The sequence below is a fragment of the Convolutriloba macropyga genome, chromosome 11 (genome assembly GCF_964194025.1).
Source record: "Convolutriloba macropyga chromosome 11, txConMacr16.3, whole genome shotgun sequence".
Classification (NCBI taxonomy): domain Eukaryota; kingdom Metazoa; phylum Xenacoelomorpha; order Acoela; family Convolutidae; genus Convolutriloba; species Convolutriloba macropyga.
In genome coordinates this window covers 49,554,366-49,573,442 of record NC_134478.1, presented here as the reverse complement: position 1 = coordinate 49,573,442, position 19,077 = coordinate 49,554,366, and the positions used below count along the sequence as shown (strand labels likewise).

The 19,077-nt window shown below is 36.9% G+C and overlaps 1 protein-coding gene across 1 annotated transcript in view; it reads right to left on the bottom strand.

Annotated features, from left to right (window-relative positions):
• Positions 1–19,077, bottom strand: part of LOC142349159 (low-density lipoprotein receptor-related protein 2-like) — a 341,838-nt gene that overhangs the window by 272,479 nt on the left and 50,282 nt on the right. The window contains 1 exon segment of the mRNA XM_075400574.1: positions 16,090–16,272. Within this exon segment, the coding sequence (XP_075256689.1) occupies positions 16,090–16,272 (183 nt within the window).

Genomic DNA, 19,077 nt, shown 5'->3' with positions numbered 1-19,077 from the left:
CTCTGTCAACAACCAGACCAAGTTGTACATAAAGTTGAAGAATCCGGTAATGGAGCGTGTACCGCTTTTTGTCCGTAACGGTTTGTAGTAACTTGGGGACAGATGACCGCGGCATGTTGACATTGAACTTCAACTCTCTCTGGTAAGTGCTCAACCACTCATCGGGTACTAATTCTTTTGTTGGCGCGAGAGGGAAATCACGATGGAGGTCTCCTATATTGTGTGGGTACATCAAATCTACTTCAAGGATGTAACCTATGGGAGAATCTGTTGGTGTATTGAGTACCTGCTCGAGTGGGACTTCCACCAGCAAAAAGTCATCAACAGGTAGATGCTCTGTTTTCATGACGCCACCATACAAGTTGTTAGCATCTACCATGAAACCAAAAGTCGACTCGAGCGCACTGTCGTAATTCTCCATATACTTGTTGTTCGCCTTGAAGTAACGTTCATCGTACACCGATGCGAGACCTCCTCTAATCATATTTTCAACAATTTCCAGATGTTCTCGATTTGTCAACAATTGAATATTGGCCCGGCAAATTTTAAGAAATGCATCACCAGCAAGGTTTGAGGCACTGTAGTGATGTGCGCAGTCCAGTCCATATGTGTTCATACACAGTCTCCGAAACTCTTCAAACACGCACGCAAGCAAGAGTGTATCGCACTTCAGATATAAGTTATGATATCCTTCAAGGTTACAACATTGGAAAGTATCAAAAACAGTTTTTGCTTTTTGCAGTTCATCCTCTGTTATTTGCAATTTTCCATTGTCTAGGCTGTTTTTCCACTTCTCGAGTGGAGGAAGTTCTGTTTCTGCGAACTTTGAACGGTCAGTCATGTACGAATAGGGGTATATTCCTTTTTCTTTAATCAAATTTAGAGCATCAGCTGACTGGTCACTATCGAACATTGAATCGAAAATTGCGAAAGCCGAAGCGGGCAGGTTAGCAACTAACTTTTCTAAGGATGAAGTTAAAAACTTGAAAGAATCGATGAAGCGTAAATATTCGTAAATTTTTCTGACTTTTCCATTTCTCCCCGTGACTGTTTTGATTAGGACACCAAACGTCATCGATATGTACTTCTCATCTGTAGATGGGATGACGCTTATTGTTGTTGTTGGTTCAATTTCGCGAAGTGCCAAGCATACGTGGTGAAGGTCATAGTTAACGATGTTGTGACCAATTACGGGAGTGAAATTGATTGTGCGTCTTATCCAGTTGCACTTTTCATGAGCAAAACCAAGGAAATCTCCGCGGTGGTGGCAATGGTCCAACACTTTCGTATCTTTGGGTCCGAAAGGTTCTTCACAAATCCAACACTCAATTGTACTACTTCGATTTGGCACTTGTTGTCCCAAATATACTGGAAATCGTCTCTTTGCATAGTATACTTCTCGCGCCATCTCATGTAGTTTTTTAATAAAATTTGTCATGCAGTTTTCGGAGCTATCGATAACGAATTCTTTTGGTGTTGAAAAACCGTTCTCAATCAAAGTCAGAGCAAAACCGGAGGGTATGTGTTGTTCGATAACTTCAGTTGAAGATGCGTCCGGATTAGCTGGACAAGATGAGACTGGCATTAGAAACGACTCAAAGTCGAAGTAAATAGTGAATGGAGCAAACCATCGCGCCTTAAAATTTTTGAACCGGAATGAATTTTTATCATCGCCGGGCATCTTTATTGTTGCTGGTGCATGGTTTCGACATGCATCATCGTGAACTTGATGTTGCTCTTCAGAGTGGGAAAAAGCAAAACAGTTCCTGCAAAGACGCAAATTGTTTGTGAACTGTTTTTCTTTCACAGTGCATACCAGTTTAATGAGGTTATTGATCAGAACATAATGATGTACATCTTCGTTAAACAGGAGTAGAAGATCCATCGTTGGTGCAATGTTCTTGTTATTGGAGACGTACATAGGAAGGAGGTCTCCTTTTGAAAATTGAAACACGTTGACCTGCAGGTCATTCATGATTTCGAACTGATGAATATCGTGAAAGCCCATTGGCATAGAAAACTCACCGCGGGGTTTGGTAGCCTCAGGTTTCCTGTATGTAGCCGGGTTAGTCAATTGTGTTCTAATGTCTCGTGAAGGGTCAGCTAAGTTGGGTCCGTGCAGTTCGTGGTACCAAGCGGTGAAGCAGTAGTTGAAACATTGGAAATCATCATGGTTGCGTATATTCAATAAAAAGCGTTGATTACAAAGACAGAGGGGCAGCTCAATGAAAGATGAACCACGTATTGGCGAAAATTTAGCGAATTTTAAATCAACTCACAGAATTTTTTGAAGAATCCAACCACCTCCATTAGATGCGAATACGAAGAGGACAGTGAGCATCTTTTCCACCATGTGAAAAAACGTTTCGTCAGACAATTGATGATGAACAGGTGTCATTTCTGAATTGGCGTAGATATCAATGTCCGATGCTTCTCCGTTGTCGCGCGCTTCTTTATGAAGTGATAGTTTCGCACTGAATTGAACTTTTTGTGGACCTTCGTTCAATGTTTTTTGTTCTATAATGTCACTGATTTCATCTCTCTGAGCAGTCATAAAATCGAGAAGGCCAACGGTGTTGTTACTATCTACAATACGATAAGACTGGAGACTCTTTCTAAAGGCTGACTCTGTGAGTGTACCTCGTTGTTGTTGTTGTTGTTGTTGTTGTTGTTGTTGTTGTTGTTGTTGTTGCTGCTGTTGTCGTTGTTGTTGTTGTTGTCCCTGTTGATGAAAAATTGGATTGACAACTCTCGAGTTGTCAAGAACAGGTAACACGTGTTGTTTTCTGATGTGTTCGTTAAACGAGTTTTTGTCGTTGAAAGCAAGATTACAATAATGACAAAGATTTGTAAATCTGCCATGGCAGTCAGAGAGGTGACTTTGAATTTAAGATAAATGACGGCGAGTAACTGGACAAATGGAGCACCGATATACGGGTATACCTTTCTCGTCAGCATGAACAGTGCGTTCATGACGAGCACGGTTACTTTTGTTGCTGTAAACGTTGTCACAAAAGTTACACTTTTCTGGCATTTTCAAGATAATTTTGAACAAACGGTTTCTTAATGCAAGAGTTCTCAAATATGGCTGATTTCAATCTGAGCTCACTGTTATGCTGTGCAAAGTTTGAAAGTTTGCGCGCGCAAATTTGAATTTGAAATTAGCCAATCAAATTGAAATAAACTTGAAAGCGCGCCAAAAATCAAATTCAAATTTAAAAAGAACTATCACTCAGTCAAAGCAGAGACAGAAGTTAAACAACCAAAAAAATGGTTTAAAAAGCATGCAGATTGAACGTACCTTCCATTTTTATTGTTTTAATATACAATTAAAAATAACTTTAGTAAAAGTTGAAAATTTCGAAATTGATAAAGTTCTTGTTACATGTCGCGGAAGCATGCATGCTACGAAGCATATAAAGGCATCTACACTAAGGGTCTATATTAAGGCATATCATACAAGAAAACAAGTCCTGGAGTCACCAAGGCTATCAGGAAACATCAGTTGAAACTGCATCGAAAGCCGAGTTTTTTCAGAAGACTTTAACCTCTAAATAAAGGACTTTACCAGGGGTTCATGTGTTGGCAAATATGACTGAAAAGCACAGGAGGACCTCTTTGTTGATGGAGTGTTCCTATATGAAACTTTTGTGTAAACAATTGAACGAAAACATCACTTTTTTTAAATTTTTCAATTTTTTTGATCAAAAGGATTAAGGGGATTAGGCTTTTTCTCCAAGAATAAAGAAAAACGTTATACGTATGTTACTTCATCAGCTCTCTAACAAGTTCCCATTACAGAAAATCTTCTGTTTAGTAAGGGTAAAAATGTCTTCTTCATGTTAAAAAATGGCATTTTTTCACTTTTAGGGATTAAGAGGGATTAACTAAAATAACAAAAGAAAAAATGCAAAAAAAACCATGTTGCAGTAACTTTTTTAACCTGGAACTTCTGAGATCTTTGATAGCGGGGACAATTGTCCATCGTATGAGCCTATCCCCGTTCATTTGAAATAAATTTTTCATTGCTTTCGGATCATTACTAAAAAATATTTTGTTATTTTTGTAAAAATTGTTGAAAAAAAGACTGTTTTTGATAGAAATATGGTACCTGTTACAGCGATCAATAGCACACTACTCATTGGAATCATCGCTAAATCACTCTCGTTTTGGATGATCATGAGTTTCAGCTGATATAAAGCAAAAAAAAAGTTTTTTTGATTTCAAGAAAAACGGTCAAAATATTTATGCAAAGAACACAAGTTTGAAAGTTTTAAACTTTTGTTTAGAGAAAACAGTAAAAGAACAAACACTGGACCAATCTCACTGGAATTTCAATGCTGGCAAAAGCTCCTTGTTTTACCACAAAACCACCAGAATGACAATTTCAGTTGTTAACCACTTTTTGTTGAATTTTAGATTCGCTCTTAATATTCAAAGTTTTTTTTGCAAACTTTTCCTCCAAACAAGAGCTTTTCACTGCAAACCTAACTGAAGCACCTATTTGTTGAAGCACCTACTAATTAAACCTATTTGTTTAATGACCTTGCTCAACCAAATACAATTTCCTCAAAGTGCAGTGTTCTTTTGGGACATGTTTGAACTTGTACAATTCCTTATGAAAAGGTTGAAGATCTTTATTGTGAATTAAGTCTATACCAAAAATTGTACAAAGGCAATCAACACAATTTAATAAATGTCAGATACACAATTGAATGAATGTTATATAAACAACTATTGAGCAATCTAAAGCACGCATATATTTATAGTTTTAGTTTTAAATATCAAATATATCCATCAGGTTGCTTTCTGGTCTTCGTTTTTTAGGAGCAGCACAAACTTGCGGTGTCTCACCGCTTTCCGGCGTTTCAAATAGGGCTGAATTCGAATGCTGTGGGGTATGAAAGCTTGTCCCGGATAAAATGTTCAAGTCGAAATCTTGATTTCCGTTGCAAAACTTTTCTTGATAACTTTTACTGATTTCCGCAAACAGGGATGGGCTAGGAGTCGGTGTAACTGTAGGACTAGGGTCCACTGCAGGCGTCACTGGCACACTTGTGAGACTGGTGGGAGAATCGGGCGCAGACTTGAGTCCCCACATATCTGCTAATTCGTCGCATGCTCGATAAACTCCGAGTTGATTTTCACAAAGTGGAACACACTCACAATCGTAGCGATAGAATATCCTCCGCACTTCGTCTGTCAAGGTATCAACATCGTGATTTTCGAAAGCAGGCGTAGTTTTGGGAGGCAATAACCCACCCGAAGTAGTAATGCTGCTCTCAGAAGGCTCCGTTTTGTTAGGTAGAGCTGCAATTGCATTGATAAAGAGTTTTGGAATTAGACAATGCTGGTTTACTGTCCAAACATCGCCAATTTTTTTCTGTTGAATCAAGACGACAAAGTTTTCGTACAACGTCTGATAAACAAGAATTCGTTCTCGGGAAATTGCAGATTCAGAAAGAATTTTTACAGACATTATAACGATCAAAATATAACACTAGTTTCAAGTAGAGAGTGAAATTGTTTAGCAAGAGGAACCAAAAGGTTTCAAGTAGAGATTGACTGTTTAGCAAGAAGAACCAAAGGAAATGAACGCAATAATTTTAGTGGTGCAAATACGTTTTTAACACACCGCTTATCTAGGATCACATTTGTTTTTAATTTCTAATTAATATAACGTAGAAACCAAGTTAACTTTGCATTGCATTTCTTATCTAGGTTAACAACTGTTTTGAATTACTAATACTGTACGTTCCCACTAAATTCAACATTTTATTCACGTCACACCTAGGGTCACATCTGTTTTTAATTTTCATGTGTTATAACGTTATAACCAGTTGAATTATATTGGTTTCAATTCTTATCTAGGTTAACATCTGTTTTGAATTTTCTGCACGTTCACGCTAAATTCAACCTGTGGTCGTCACACCTAGGGTCACATCTGCTTTTAATTTTCATGTGTTATAACGTTATAACCAGTTGAATTATATTGGTTTCAATTCTTATCTAGGTTAACATCTGTTTTGAATTTTCTGCACGTTCACGCTAAATTCAACCTGTGGTCGTCACACCTAGGGTCACATCTGTTTCAGTTTTTGTGGTACCACCAACCATTTCAGTAGGGAAACCTTATCTAAGGTCACATCTGAAATTAATTATGCAATCCAATGTGAATGCAAGAGACAGAATCAAGTACGCCATAGGCGTACTTGACTCTGTATTCACATGTCAGCTGGATTTAATGAGACAAAATGACTACACTGGTTTAGTCCCAACTTGCCGCCGCCATTAGTTTGAATCTTTACACATTAGAGTACCTGAAAGTGATAAAAACAAGTTGCACACTATGCCTTTCACTTCCACTAAAGATACAGAATTTGGAGATTGTTATTTTGATATTTCCAAAACTGATAAGCGTTTAATAAGGGCAACGCTGAAAACTTATGAAAAGACAGGAACGTATGTGTTTCTGAAACTGTTTAAAAAAGCAGCAGAAGAATACGAGTTTGAACAGAGAATTTCGTTAACTCTGCAAGAATTTGGGAGTTTGGTCAATACGGCAGAGAAGATAATTGAATCAGAAGAAAAGTCAGTGAAAGACTGTTCTACAAAACCACCACCAAATAAAAGGCCTAAGCTCGAGAGCAAGGATGGTGGAAGCAATGTATGAACGTTCTCCAAGTTATTTCAAACAATTTCAGAAACAATTTAGATTCAAAATTGTCGATCAAAAGCCAACAGACATTACGAGTTTGATTAATTATGCAGTTTGTCCACACTTTGAGTCCGAGTTTTGCCAAATTGCAACTAACCATTTTCACCTTCTGATTGATAGCTCATCTGATATTGGTTCTACAAAGCAAAACAAATCTTTTGCTGTCCCCTGTCTTTTCACAACTTTCAAACACCTATTTTCAAATTCTTCAAAACTGGAAACGAATGGAGATGTATTTACAAAGTTGAAGTTAGCCGTTGACTTCAATGACAAAACAGGAGAAAAAATTGACCCAGCAACGGTTCACAAGCGTCTTCCAATTTCAAACACAGCAAAGATGTTGACGACGACAAAAACGACGGCCACAAAAACTACAGGAATCACACAGAAAACAATCCACAATACCATCTCAGCAGAAACCGGCCATGAACAAACTCAAACTGATCTAATTTGTACAGAAACTTTAAAACGAGTTGAAAACATTTTAAGTGGTCCTCATTCTGGTGCTTTTTGTAAAGTTAGTGACATATTTGTGAGTGGTTATGGAAAATTAGATATTGATTCTGAGTTACTATTTGTTCGTCTTGTATTTGAAGAAAAAATAAAATTTTGAAAGAAAAAATTTTTTATTCAACAGATATTAAAACATCATATGAAGTGCAAAGCGAAGCAATTGAACATCATTAATTTTTACAATTTGTCTTTTACTAAATATAACATGCGCAATATAAATACAAAAAAGTCCACACAGTTCTGAGTTTTGACTCTGAATTGGTTGATGTTCGAGAAATTGACATATTTGTGCATTAGTGTCAGAGAGTCTGCGATATAAGTCTCTATAGGCAATAATCGATTGTCCCAAGGGGTCCGCAAAAATAATTTTTTTGTTTCGATTACATAGAAGAAGCCAGTGTGTACCAGGGTTGTTCGAGGGCGAAGCATTTACGATGAGAAAACTGTTTCTGGGGAATTTTTGGGGAAAGTTGTTTGCAGCGAATACACCACAAAATTTGTATTTCAGTTTTCTACATTTTTGAATTAGGTCATTGATGTCATCTTCATCCATTAATTGGTTAAAATGTGATTTTTTGAAACCCGGCGCGCAGAATCCACAAAAATTGTGCTAGCTTTTTCGCCAACAATGAATATTTCAATATTGTTGGGCAAGGCAGCCGAAAATTTCAGCTCGATCGAAATTGAGCAATTTGTTAGCTCGAGATGAATAAAATCGTGAGAAGCTTGTTGAGTACTGGTCAAGTCAAAAACCATAATAAAATGGTTCGGGTAGTCCGTCAAACTTATGCCATGACCATTGTCAATATAGGCTAAGTCTGATATTGTATTGAAGTAAAGCCGTTTGTCATCATTTGTTGATATTGGACTATCAGCGACTGGCATTCCATTTCGATAGATATAAATCTGTTCCAAATCAAATTTTCGGAAATGAAATGGATTCTGTCTGTTGTTACCGAGAAAAGCTTCGTTTGTGTTCAGACATGAAGCTAGTCTTCGGATTGGTTCCCTGGCAAATATGTCTTCTTGTTTCCAACTGTGCAGACCAGTAGAAGCCAAAAATGTTTTTGTTAGGGTTTCAAAGTACGGATAGGAAGCCGGGCTGGAAAGCAAGGTTTTTTCAATGGCCGACACGACGTCATCGTTCAAAGTCATCTTGCGCACATACAAATTTGCCTCGACAATTTTCACTTTATAATGCTTAGCGGCATCATCTGACATAATAACAAAGTCATCAATTGATCTTCGAAAAGCAATCCGAAGAGTTACACCACTCATTAGATGCCTGTCACATGTGAAAAAGTCGACTGCAACCTTTCCGTAAAACGTGCATTCATTTGACTGTCTGACTAAAGCTTTTCTTCTATTTACTTCAGTAGTTGATAAGGCTCCCGGATTTTCCTGATACGAGTAACCTTGACAAGCTAACCAAGTGTTTTTTGCGTCTTTGTTGTGTGAAAACTCAGTCTCAATAAAACTTTTGTGAGCATAATTTCCATTTGCATTCGATATTTTTAGTCCGTTGGCTGACACTGTGCAGTCAGAGAACAGTGAATGCAGCACATTATTGCAAAAGTAGGGAGCGTCAGTTTTAGTCACATCTGCAGCAGCTGTACCGTCATATTTTAAATTTGCTTCGGACGACTGAACAATTTTACATTTGACTTCGAGGAATATTTTTTGTAAATCAATAAAGTTGTTTCTATCGCCAGCAACTTCAAATTCCAACATTGGACCATTGGGGCTATACACCGGGCCCAGTTTTTGACAAAAACTTCCATCAAATGTTACTAAGAGGGATGGTTTCTCGAACAGATCGAGGGAACTGTGAGTTGCCTCGGATGGTAATAAATTAGCGATCATCTTTCACCTTTGCAAAAAAATCTGATCGACTTCTTTTTGGAGCTCTTGACTTTGAAATGTACGAGGTTTTACGCTGTTTTGTTAACTTGCTTGAACGGCTTCCAATTTGTTTCCTTGGTCGTTGTTGTCGCGCTCGTCCACCTGTTTGTTTTTTGATAGTGTTTGAGACTGTGTTTTTCAAGGCTTGTTTTGGTGACTTTTTCTTTGAGACTACATCTACAAGTTCGGGAACACCCTGTTTTAAAAGCTCTCTCCCGATACGTTTTGCAGCCGGTAAAATAAAACGTCGAGCCAGTGGTAAAGCAACGCGTCCAATTCCCGCTGCTAAAGCCCCAAACCCACTTCCCCTTTGTCTATAGTATCCGGAGAAGTGCGGCAATGATGTTACCTGATTAGCATAATAGGAATCCATACTAGTCAGAAAACTTCTTGAATTGTAAAGTTAAAATAACTTTACCTGTTCCCGAAAAAGGAACCAATTGTCCTGTCTCAGTGCGAAGCTCAATTGAAATTGATTGTATAGTGTTTGATAACAGTTTTTTATAGTCTAAATTTGAAAAAACAATTCGATGTGTTGGTTCAAGTTCGCACACGCTACCGTTTTTCAGACGTTGTTTTGAATCAATGACACGCAATAACGGAGCTTTTGCGTCACCTACATACTGATACTCAATAATGTTTGTGTAAATGAATATTAGGTGCTTTCCCGCGCAAAGATCAGCAGGAAATTCTCCAAAGTATGCTTTTGTCTCATCACTCTCCATTAATCTATTTGATGTAACTGAATCCATTTTGTAGCCAATATGTACACCGCGTCCATCTGGAATTCCGGTAAAGCCCACAATGCTAGGTATTTCCTCACTAGGAAAAGTGATTCCTTCATATTTACCAAAAATTATTTCGTATTTTCCAGTACTCTTGATTTCTCGAAACGAAAAATTGGGTAATCCAACTGTTCGCTTGATAGTACCCAGAAGTTGATTAATATTGTCAAAATTACCAGTCATGAAGGACAGTTTTTCTCCATTGTAAGGCCGAGAAATGACACTAGCATCAGACGAAATTTTTTGCGAGTCTTCGTATCTCTTAAGACTGTATGCTATTAAATCTCCATTCACGACGTGCTCAATTTTTGTCGGAAAAATTATTTCACCAAGAGCCACCCTCCAGTCACCAGAGAGTTGAATTTCATCATTGAAAAAAATGCGAAAAGAGGCCAGAGTGTTTGACCCAAATATTTGCATAGAAGCGGATGAAATAACATGCACAGTGTTCTCATCGTCAAAACGATTTCTACTCATTTTCCTTTACACGAACAAGCTGCAATTCAGATTGATAAAATTTTCCTTCTATTTGTTCTTTGTTTGCATCAATGAGGGAATATGATGGCGGAAATAATGTCGGAATATCTGTTATCTCAAAAACTTCGTCAGTAAACGATTGTTCGTAGCCCTTTCTGAAAGCTTTGTCTTTTTTGACAATTCTGACAAAGTCTCCAACAAAGAAACGAGGTTTTTGGGAAACAGTTGTTTCAGCGCTCAAGGACACAAGCCGTGGTACGTCTTTTTTTGTAACTTTGTTTGGTGCAAGCTTAGTTATCCGATTAACACGTGAATTTATTGTTTTCACAAAGTCTTCTAATTTGTCAATGTACGAATATGTCCATTTTTCTTCAAGGTACCTATGAATGATATTTTTCAGTGAACGAATATTCCGTTCGGCAAAAACAGACTTTTTTTCACTAAAAGTGCTATACAAATGAATTGCTCGTGAGTTGCATAGTCTTTTGAAAGCTCCGAGAAATTCTGTTCCATCATCAACCCATACTTTCTCGGGTTGTTTATGTTTGATCATTTTTTTGAATGCATTAGCTGCTTCTGTTGCATATTTTGTCTTCATTGGCTCTACTCTAAGGTACCGTGACAGACAATCAACTGCTACCAAAAGGTACTTTACATCGCGATTGTATTTTGCAAGGTTGTCAACATATGCTAAATCCAATGACCAAATTTCATTGATATCTTTCACAATCACTTTTAGTCTGGGAAATTGCATTCGATGCGAGCGGTATTTTGTGAAGGACGGCTTGGTATCTAAATAAGACTTGACTTTTGCTAATGACATTTTGCTGTGTTTTTGTAATCGCTTTGAGCTCCCAAACGATGCAGGACCTCTCGAGTACAGTTGTTCTAATGTTTTTCTCTCAGAAGACGAAACGAGACCACTTTTTCTGATTGGCCTTTTTTTGCTTTGTCGTTTCGTTTGTTTTCTCTTTTTCTGTTGTGGTTCGTTTTGAAGTACCGCGTCCTGTTTGCGGACTTTGTTGCGTTGGGAAAAATTCTTGTTCGCTCTCATAGCTTTCCAATATTTGCTTGGCGTAAGTGTTTGAGACGAGATCAGGCTCAAGTCGAAGAACTAACAAGATTCTTGAATATGCCTCTTGATCAATTTTCTTGGTTGGTTGTTGTAAATCATACAAAAAAGATGAAACTTGTACATCCGTGGGTTTATTGTCAATGTAAATTAGTTGGCTCTCTTCCCCAATAGTGATTTGGTTTGATTGGAGAATAAAATCAAGTACTATTTCTGCACGTTTGACTTTGTGAGCTTCTTTTAATTTAACGTTTTTCATAATTGACTCAAATGATTCAACTGTAGGCTTTTTTGTAACAATTGGATCCATTTCACTATCATCACTAGAAGCCTCCATTTTTTCTTCCTCGTTAAAAATTGTTGGATCTGTTTGGACCACTCTATCTGCTTTATCTACATCTCGTTCAATATTTGTTGGATCTGTTTGGATCACTCTGTCCGTTTTTCCTATATCTTCCCTTAGCTTGTTTCGTTGCATAAGTGATAACTGAATAGCTTTGTTTTTATATTGTGGGTTTTCAATAATTTCGCCCTTTTGGGGTTGCTTTGTTATAAACATTCGTTTTGGAATTAAAATGAACTCTTCTGTATGCATTATGATTTCATCAAGTAGAAATAACAGGAAAGACCAACGGCTTTTAACAGTTCTGATTCTCTGCCAAGAATTCTTTTCTTTTCCCTCAAACCTGTTTGTTTGGATAATATTTTTCGAAATGATTTTTCGTGATTTTCGATTAGTTTTTTATTAATTTCAACATTACCGTTGACTACGTTGAGAAAACACTCGCAGAGAAATCGAATAAAGTTTTTAGAAGCTGTCTTTATCAGTTTTTTTAAGTTGATGTCGCTTGACTGAAGCATTTGCCGCAGCATACATAGTTCTCTCTGTTTCATTTGTTAGATTTGTTATTACAGCTTTCGCAGACGGTAAGTAGAAAATTGATGGTCCTGGAGGCACAATGTTTGAGCAATATCGCAAAACGTCCGACGTCTTTGGGTCTAAATCAATTAATAAATGACCAAAAGGCTGTTTGGTAGCTAGCTCGTAGCTTTCTTTAAGAAATTGTGTGTTGTTGAGCTGTCGACCAATTAAACCAATTTGTTGAACGTCACGTGGTGATTTGAATAAAATAATGTGCGTTGTATTCAAGTCGATTGTTCTCGACCACTTGCTTTGTTGGAATAAATTGTGCTTAACGTAAATAACTTTTATATTTTTGTGACGACCTGCAGTCGCAAGTTTTGAAAACTCTTTATCGTTAAAAATTTCTTCGCATGAATCATCAAAGACAAGAAGACAGTCTTCTAACTCTGAGATAATTTCAAAACTTGTAAATTTTTTAAACTGTATATTCAATTTTCTCTCTAAGGACTCAAATTTTGGTTGTTCATGCTGATAGAAATAAAAAATGGATTGAAATTTTGGTGAAAAAGTGTTTTGAAGTAACATTTTGAAAATCAGCTGTTTTTCCACAGCAAGATGGACCAGACACTGCCATAAAGAGTCGATCGCTCGTTGAAATAATTTTATTCATAGCTTTGGGTTTGGAAGTGCGTAGCCGACTGTGCAAGAGAGGAGCGAAAACCAAAGTGTTGACTCCTCACAATCCAATTGAAAAAATACCAACTTGATGAGAGATACTGCAATAAGAAAAACTATAATGAAAATTTGAGTGAAATAAACAACTTCTGATCGTGGTACTCTTGAATTGCAAAATCTCCAAGATCTCCTTTCCTGTTGATTCTCATCAAAAACCAAATCGGTTATGCCACCTCCCGAATCTAACTGATCCGCAGTTGAACTCATGGAGAAAACGTTTTTTCAAAAATGAATTCAAACAAAATAATTAAATTTAAAAATCAACATGAATATTGTTAGTCTACTATAAAAAATTCATAAGTTGTATAATGAGAGTTTTTGCCCTTTTTTGTAAACAACTGTGTAGCTTGCATTCATGCCATACTCCATCCCGTAATACGTAACTGATTCTACACATCCTTGTTCTACAAGCTGCATAATTTCCTTAGGCAGATTGTCATCGTTCAGAGGCACTTGCACTGGAACTGACCGCTTGGGCATAGGTAAAGGGGTTAGATTCATTCTTTGCATTTTCTCTTTCATAGACATGATACAGTTGAAAATATTCTAAGAGTGAAAGATATTTTTTGAAGGATTCTATTTCGGCTCCTGTGCAAACAACTTGCTGTTTCCTCAATACAGTTTGTCCCCGACTGTCAATTTTTTCCTCCTTGACTAGTGTAACAGTCAATTGATTTTCAGCCGTTAAGCAACTGTAAACGATCAAATTTGGAGACAAATTCACTTGGAGTACAGACGGTGCTGTCTTTTCTAATCGACGGTTGTTCATGGATCAGCCAGTAGTAGAACAATTGGGCCTTTTCCTCGCACAATGTTTGTTTTCTGTCGTTTTGGGCAAGTTGTTGAATGCAAGTCACAAATTGGGGTCTCCCGATAGAAACTCAAATGTTCAATTTTGGGGCATAACAAATCCTCAAGGTTTGTAACTTTTCTCTGAAGCAATTTTTGCAACGTATCAGTTTTCTCTACACCCTTCGCATAAAAATCTGATAGAGGAAATCGAAGCACTACACTTTGAAGAATTTGTTTTAAATAGCAATATGGGTAATCTCCCTTTTCCCAATCCAAACCATGAAGGTATTTTGAAACCCACTGATAAGATTTTTGTTCACTCAAAGTAAGAGAATTGAATGAGTGCGGAGGTGAGAATGAAATTGTATCCGTGTAGTTATTGCAAGTTATGGCTAGCTCTTTCACAATAAAATCAGATTTTTTGCTTCGAAAGCCTTCAAAGTCAAGAACAACCACTCTTGCAGTCAACATTCCAATCGATTGAATAAACGGTTTTTGAAAGTCTTTAAGTAAAAACAAAAAGCAATACCAGTCACATGACCCACATATTCATTTGTGACTGGACAGGGTAAAACGTATGAATAACCGGGTCCCTTTTCACTGTACTCATACACAAAACCACAAGCATCATGAAGAATTGCATGTAGTCTTAAAATTTTAAAATTTTTGAAATAAACGTCTAACGAAGAATTGTCAATCCCAATCAATCCACCATACGGTCTCAATTTCCATGCAATTTCCAAATCGAGGTCAGGATCCAAATACAAGCAAGTTGCTAAAAAATACAAAAATCTTTCACCGTATTGCGAATATTCTTTTTTCACTTTCTTGTATATCTCATGAATCCTATCCAAATCCACCGTAGCAATTGTTGTCATCGCGCACTATTTCAGAAATGGTAATTTCTAGACAGTAACCCAATCCCCTTAATCCCTTTGTCAAGTCTCCCTCAATAAAAGGGTAAAATGTTTGGATAATAATTCGGCTGTTACATGTAAAAGTTATGTTGTCCCTGCATGTAAAAGGTTGGGTTGTCCTATCCCATACAAAAGGTTGGGTTGTCATAGCGCATGTAAAGGGTTGGGTTGTCCTTCCCAATGCAAAAGGTAGGGTTGTCCTCAGGACAACCCTATCTCTTACATGGGATGACAAACCCCCCCCCCCCCCCCCGATCTTCCATGGTGTATACGTTACTACTCATATCAGCTAGCATCTAAGATAGAAGGCTTTGTTTTTTGCCATGAATATAGGAAATTTTATTGCTAAAACTATATCCAGTTTCCGGCAATTACATAAATCAAATAATCATTCAACTGAACGTCATTGACACGAAATCCTTGATTATTAAATTAGGGAAACGGGAGGATTGAACATATTGTTTGTATTTAAAAAGTCGATAGAACGCAATTTCACAACTAAATTGTAAAATTTCCTGCAGCTAATATTAAAACAATTATTTCACCATGCGAAATTCAAACATTGGATTTGGGTGGCAATTACAACTAGTTTTGAAGATGAAATAGTGCCGGTTTATCAAAATCAATGCCAAATAGTTAAATTTAATTTTCTAAAGAAAGTGCTAACACGATTATATTTGGAATTAGGTGACGAATTTTTTCATCTTATTCCACAGCCTTCAACTCCCGTTTTCCACAAAGCACAAAATGTGGAATATAGTGACAAATTTATCCCCACATTCCACAAAATAAGCCATTTTGCGCAATTTTTGTTAATCTAATTCAAATTTTGTCTGGTAGAGGCGCTAGTCTGTAATGATGATCCAGTTTTATGGAAAATCTTGACAGGAACTTTAGCTTTTCCCGATCATATCTTTCAAATTTTAAAGAAATTCAGAGCGCAGTTTTTGGTTCTCCGTTGAGAATTTTTTAAATTCATGGAACTCCTAACAAAAAATGCGGAATTTTACTCTAACTTGCAAGGTCTTATACTTCCCGATAAGATTACCGATAAATCCAGTGAATTTAATTTAATGTAGCTGGACAATATCCGGGATCTTACAATGAGTTCCGGGGTTCTATTTTGGACTTAGAACATTATTTATCCAGTTGAAGGCTCTGAATTTTTACACTAAGACTCAAAGACTGGACTTTATCTCTATACTTTAAGAAATTCCTCAAAAATTCATAAAGCCTTGAAGCTGAAAATGTCTAGATTTAAGCTCAATTTTTGGCGTGAGCACAGTTTAACTTTGTGAAGCAGTATAAAACACCTGTTGATTGGTATGTGTTAGTGAATATTTTGAGGTCATCCAGGTCAGACAGGCCAGAGTGGACAATCTCGGCATCTTGTCCAGTGATAGCATGTGCCCTCATTACAGAAGAGGTGTACTCATCTACCCAGTACACGTGATTGTTGAACAGGGTCAGACCAGAGGGGGTTGTCAAATATGAGGCTGAAATGGGCAAAAAAATATAAATAAGTGTTGTTAACAACAATGAATTTGAGACTCGAATTTCAATTTTGTGTATTTGGTGATAAATTGACGAAATCAATTTTGATGAGTTTTTTTTAAGCAGTAATAAATTTTACATTCGTATTTGATACATCCCAGCACATTAGTTTAAAAATGTTGGTTCAAAAAATGTCATAAGGTCTCAGCAGAAAGTAGAGAAAAATTGAAGATAAACGTGAAAATTTGGTAAACACAAAAACGTACGATACAGAATTATTAGACGTAGGCAGTCCAATGGAAAAATGAGCGGCACAAAAGTTCAAGAGTAGGGAAACAAGATATTTGTCCGACTGATTAGAATTAAAAAAAACAGAATCGGTGTTTCTAATTTTAGTTATCTTTCAATCCAATATACAAAAGTTTAAATGTTTTTTAAGATGGACTTATTTTAATTGATATGTTAACAAATTAGGAAAAAATGAATCTTTTGATACAGTAGTTTACATTCTCAAGCATATGTACTGAGGAGACACCCGGAACTGGGTAACATGGTATTTTAGTACTGATTCATGAAAAAACAAGACTGAATTTTTTTCTGGCTATGGTTCTGATCATGTCACATTTTACAATTTACAGTCTGCAGTTTCTACTCTCCATGAATCACTTTTCTGATTTTTAGCTGAGCATGCTTTTACTTCGTTCTGTCTATTAACTGCCCAGAGTAAATATCCGACTGCCCTTAATCTGCCCAGAGTAAATTGCCGACAGCCCTTAATCTGCCCAGAGTAAATTGCCGACTGCCCTTAATATGCCCAGGGGTAATTACCGACTGCCCCAAGCCGAGATAATTACTTCAAAACAAAACTGCTCAATGCTAGTGGCATTACTACTTAATAATAAAAACATGTTTGCATGATGAACTAAATTAAAATGATGATAAAGTAAAAACAAAACTGACAAATGAAACTTATAATGAAAATGATAACATAAATGATGGTTATAAATTATAGTTATAAATGATAGTTATAAATGATAGTTATAAATGAAACGTATTAATTAATTAATTAATTAATTAATTAATTAATTAATTAATTAATGGAATGACAGTTCAATTCACAGTTTAATCACACTTTATTCACAGTTTATTCACAGGTTATTTTTCAATAAAAAAGTTCGTTGTAATCGATCGAAGCTTTCATTGAGTTGTGTGGGAACCAATAATTGATTTGAAATCTGCTTTTCCAAATGTGGTGCTATTCGTGAATGAAGATGGTGCCGACCCTCCCTCCTGTCGCCCTCCCACATTTGCAAAAGCAGATTTCAAATCAACTATTGGTTCCCACACATATCAATTCGAGGACTAATTGCATTACAGATTTCGTTACGGTCACAACGTTGCTCTGGTGCGACAGGGGGGATGAGGGGAAATGTGGTGAACTGATTTTGGGTCTTGGGCTTTGAGGAACGGGACGGGGGGTGCATTTTTGGCCCTCGGCAACAGACAAATCCATCACAATTGACTATTTCAGTGTAATAATGGCGAAGATGGGCTGCGCCATCTTGAATGGGCACATGCTCGATTTTCGAAATTTTCTCTTAAATTAATATGCCTAGTCTGTTTTAGCTTTGAGTGCAAATTTGACTGTCAAGAGTTAATGCAGAGTTAATGCAGTCGGTTGCCAGCCTGTCCAGTCATATGGCAGTCGGCGACACAGACTGGACAGAAACAGGGTCTTCGGCCACCAAGACTGGTCCGATAAAGAACAGTCGGCTCGAATTCTGTGCAGTCAGAAATTGAATATTATACTTTATTCCCACTGTATCAGTAATGAGCGCTATTGGTTTTCAATTGGGCAGTGCTGAATTACACTGACACCCAACTCCGGGCAACTTTTGATAATCGCAGGCGGGTAAGACGCTAGCAAGTGCAGGGATAATAAATATTAAAAAAAAAAACAATTAGCCCCATTTTTTGCCGTTTTGATCATTTTTTAACTCTCAAAACGAAAATCTTGAAGCATCAGAAAAGGGACCTTTAAAAATTCACACAAACAATGAATTGTGGGTCCTACGTTCAAAACACCTTGAGTGAAATTATTAAAACATCTTTTTTGTTTATACTGATATCTCATCTTAAATTTAATACCAGAGAAATTGTCTAAAAACTGTTGGGCAAGACAAGAAAAAGTCAAAACCTTCAAAAGGCAGAAACTCAGTCGATATCTTAACTCATTTAGTCAATATTTTCCTCAAATTCTGCTTTTTGACAGTGAGTGATGATGTAGGCAAGATGTGAGTAAAAATGCGGGTATTTTTCTTCATTTCATTTGGGGCTGTAAAAAATGCTTTTGTAAATTCACTTGGTTTGATTATAGCACGACTCTAAAAAGTACTCGTTTTGGGTTCTAGAATCTCCGAAAAAAAATTAGCTGCCCGCAAACATAAACCTGCTGTTTTCTGTCGGCAAATCTGACAAACTAATGGTTCAAACATTTTATTGGAAATTGCAAAACGTTTTTTAAAAGATGTCTTTCAAAAAGTGAAATGTTTTCGGAGAACAACAAAACAGAAATTACTATGAAATTTATTACATAACAAATCATTTTTCTCAATCATTCTATTATATCAGTTATGTGAAAATGTATAACATAAACGACTAAGATCGAATGAATTGCTCTCAGAGGGCGCGGTACTTTACGAGGGACTTGGAGCGGGGTAAGAAGTCTTCGGTGAAACGTATACTTAGTGACGAATGGAGCTCTAAGAGTGTTGGGGTGAGGGCTGAGTGTGGCTGGTTAAACTTTT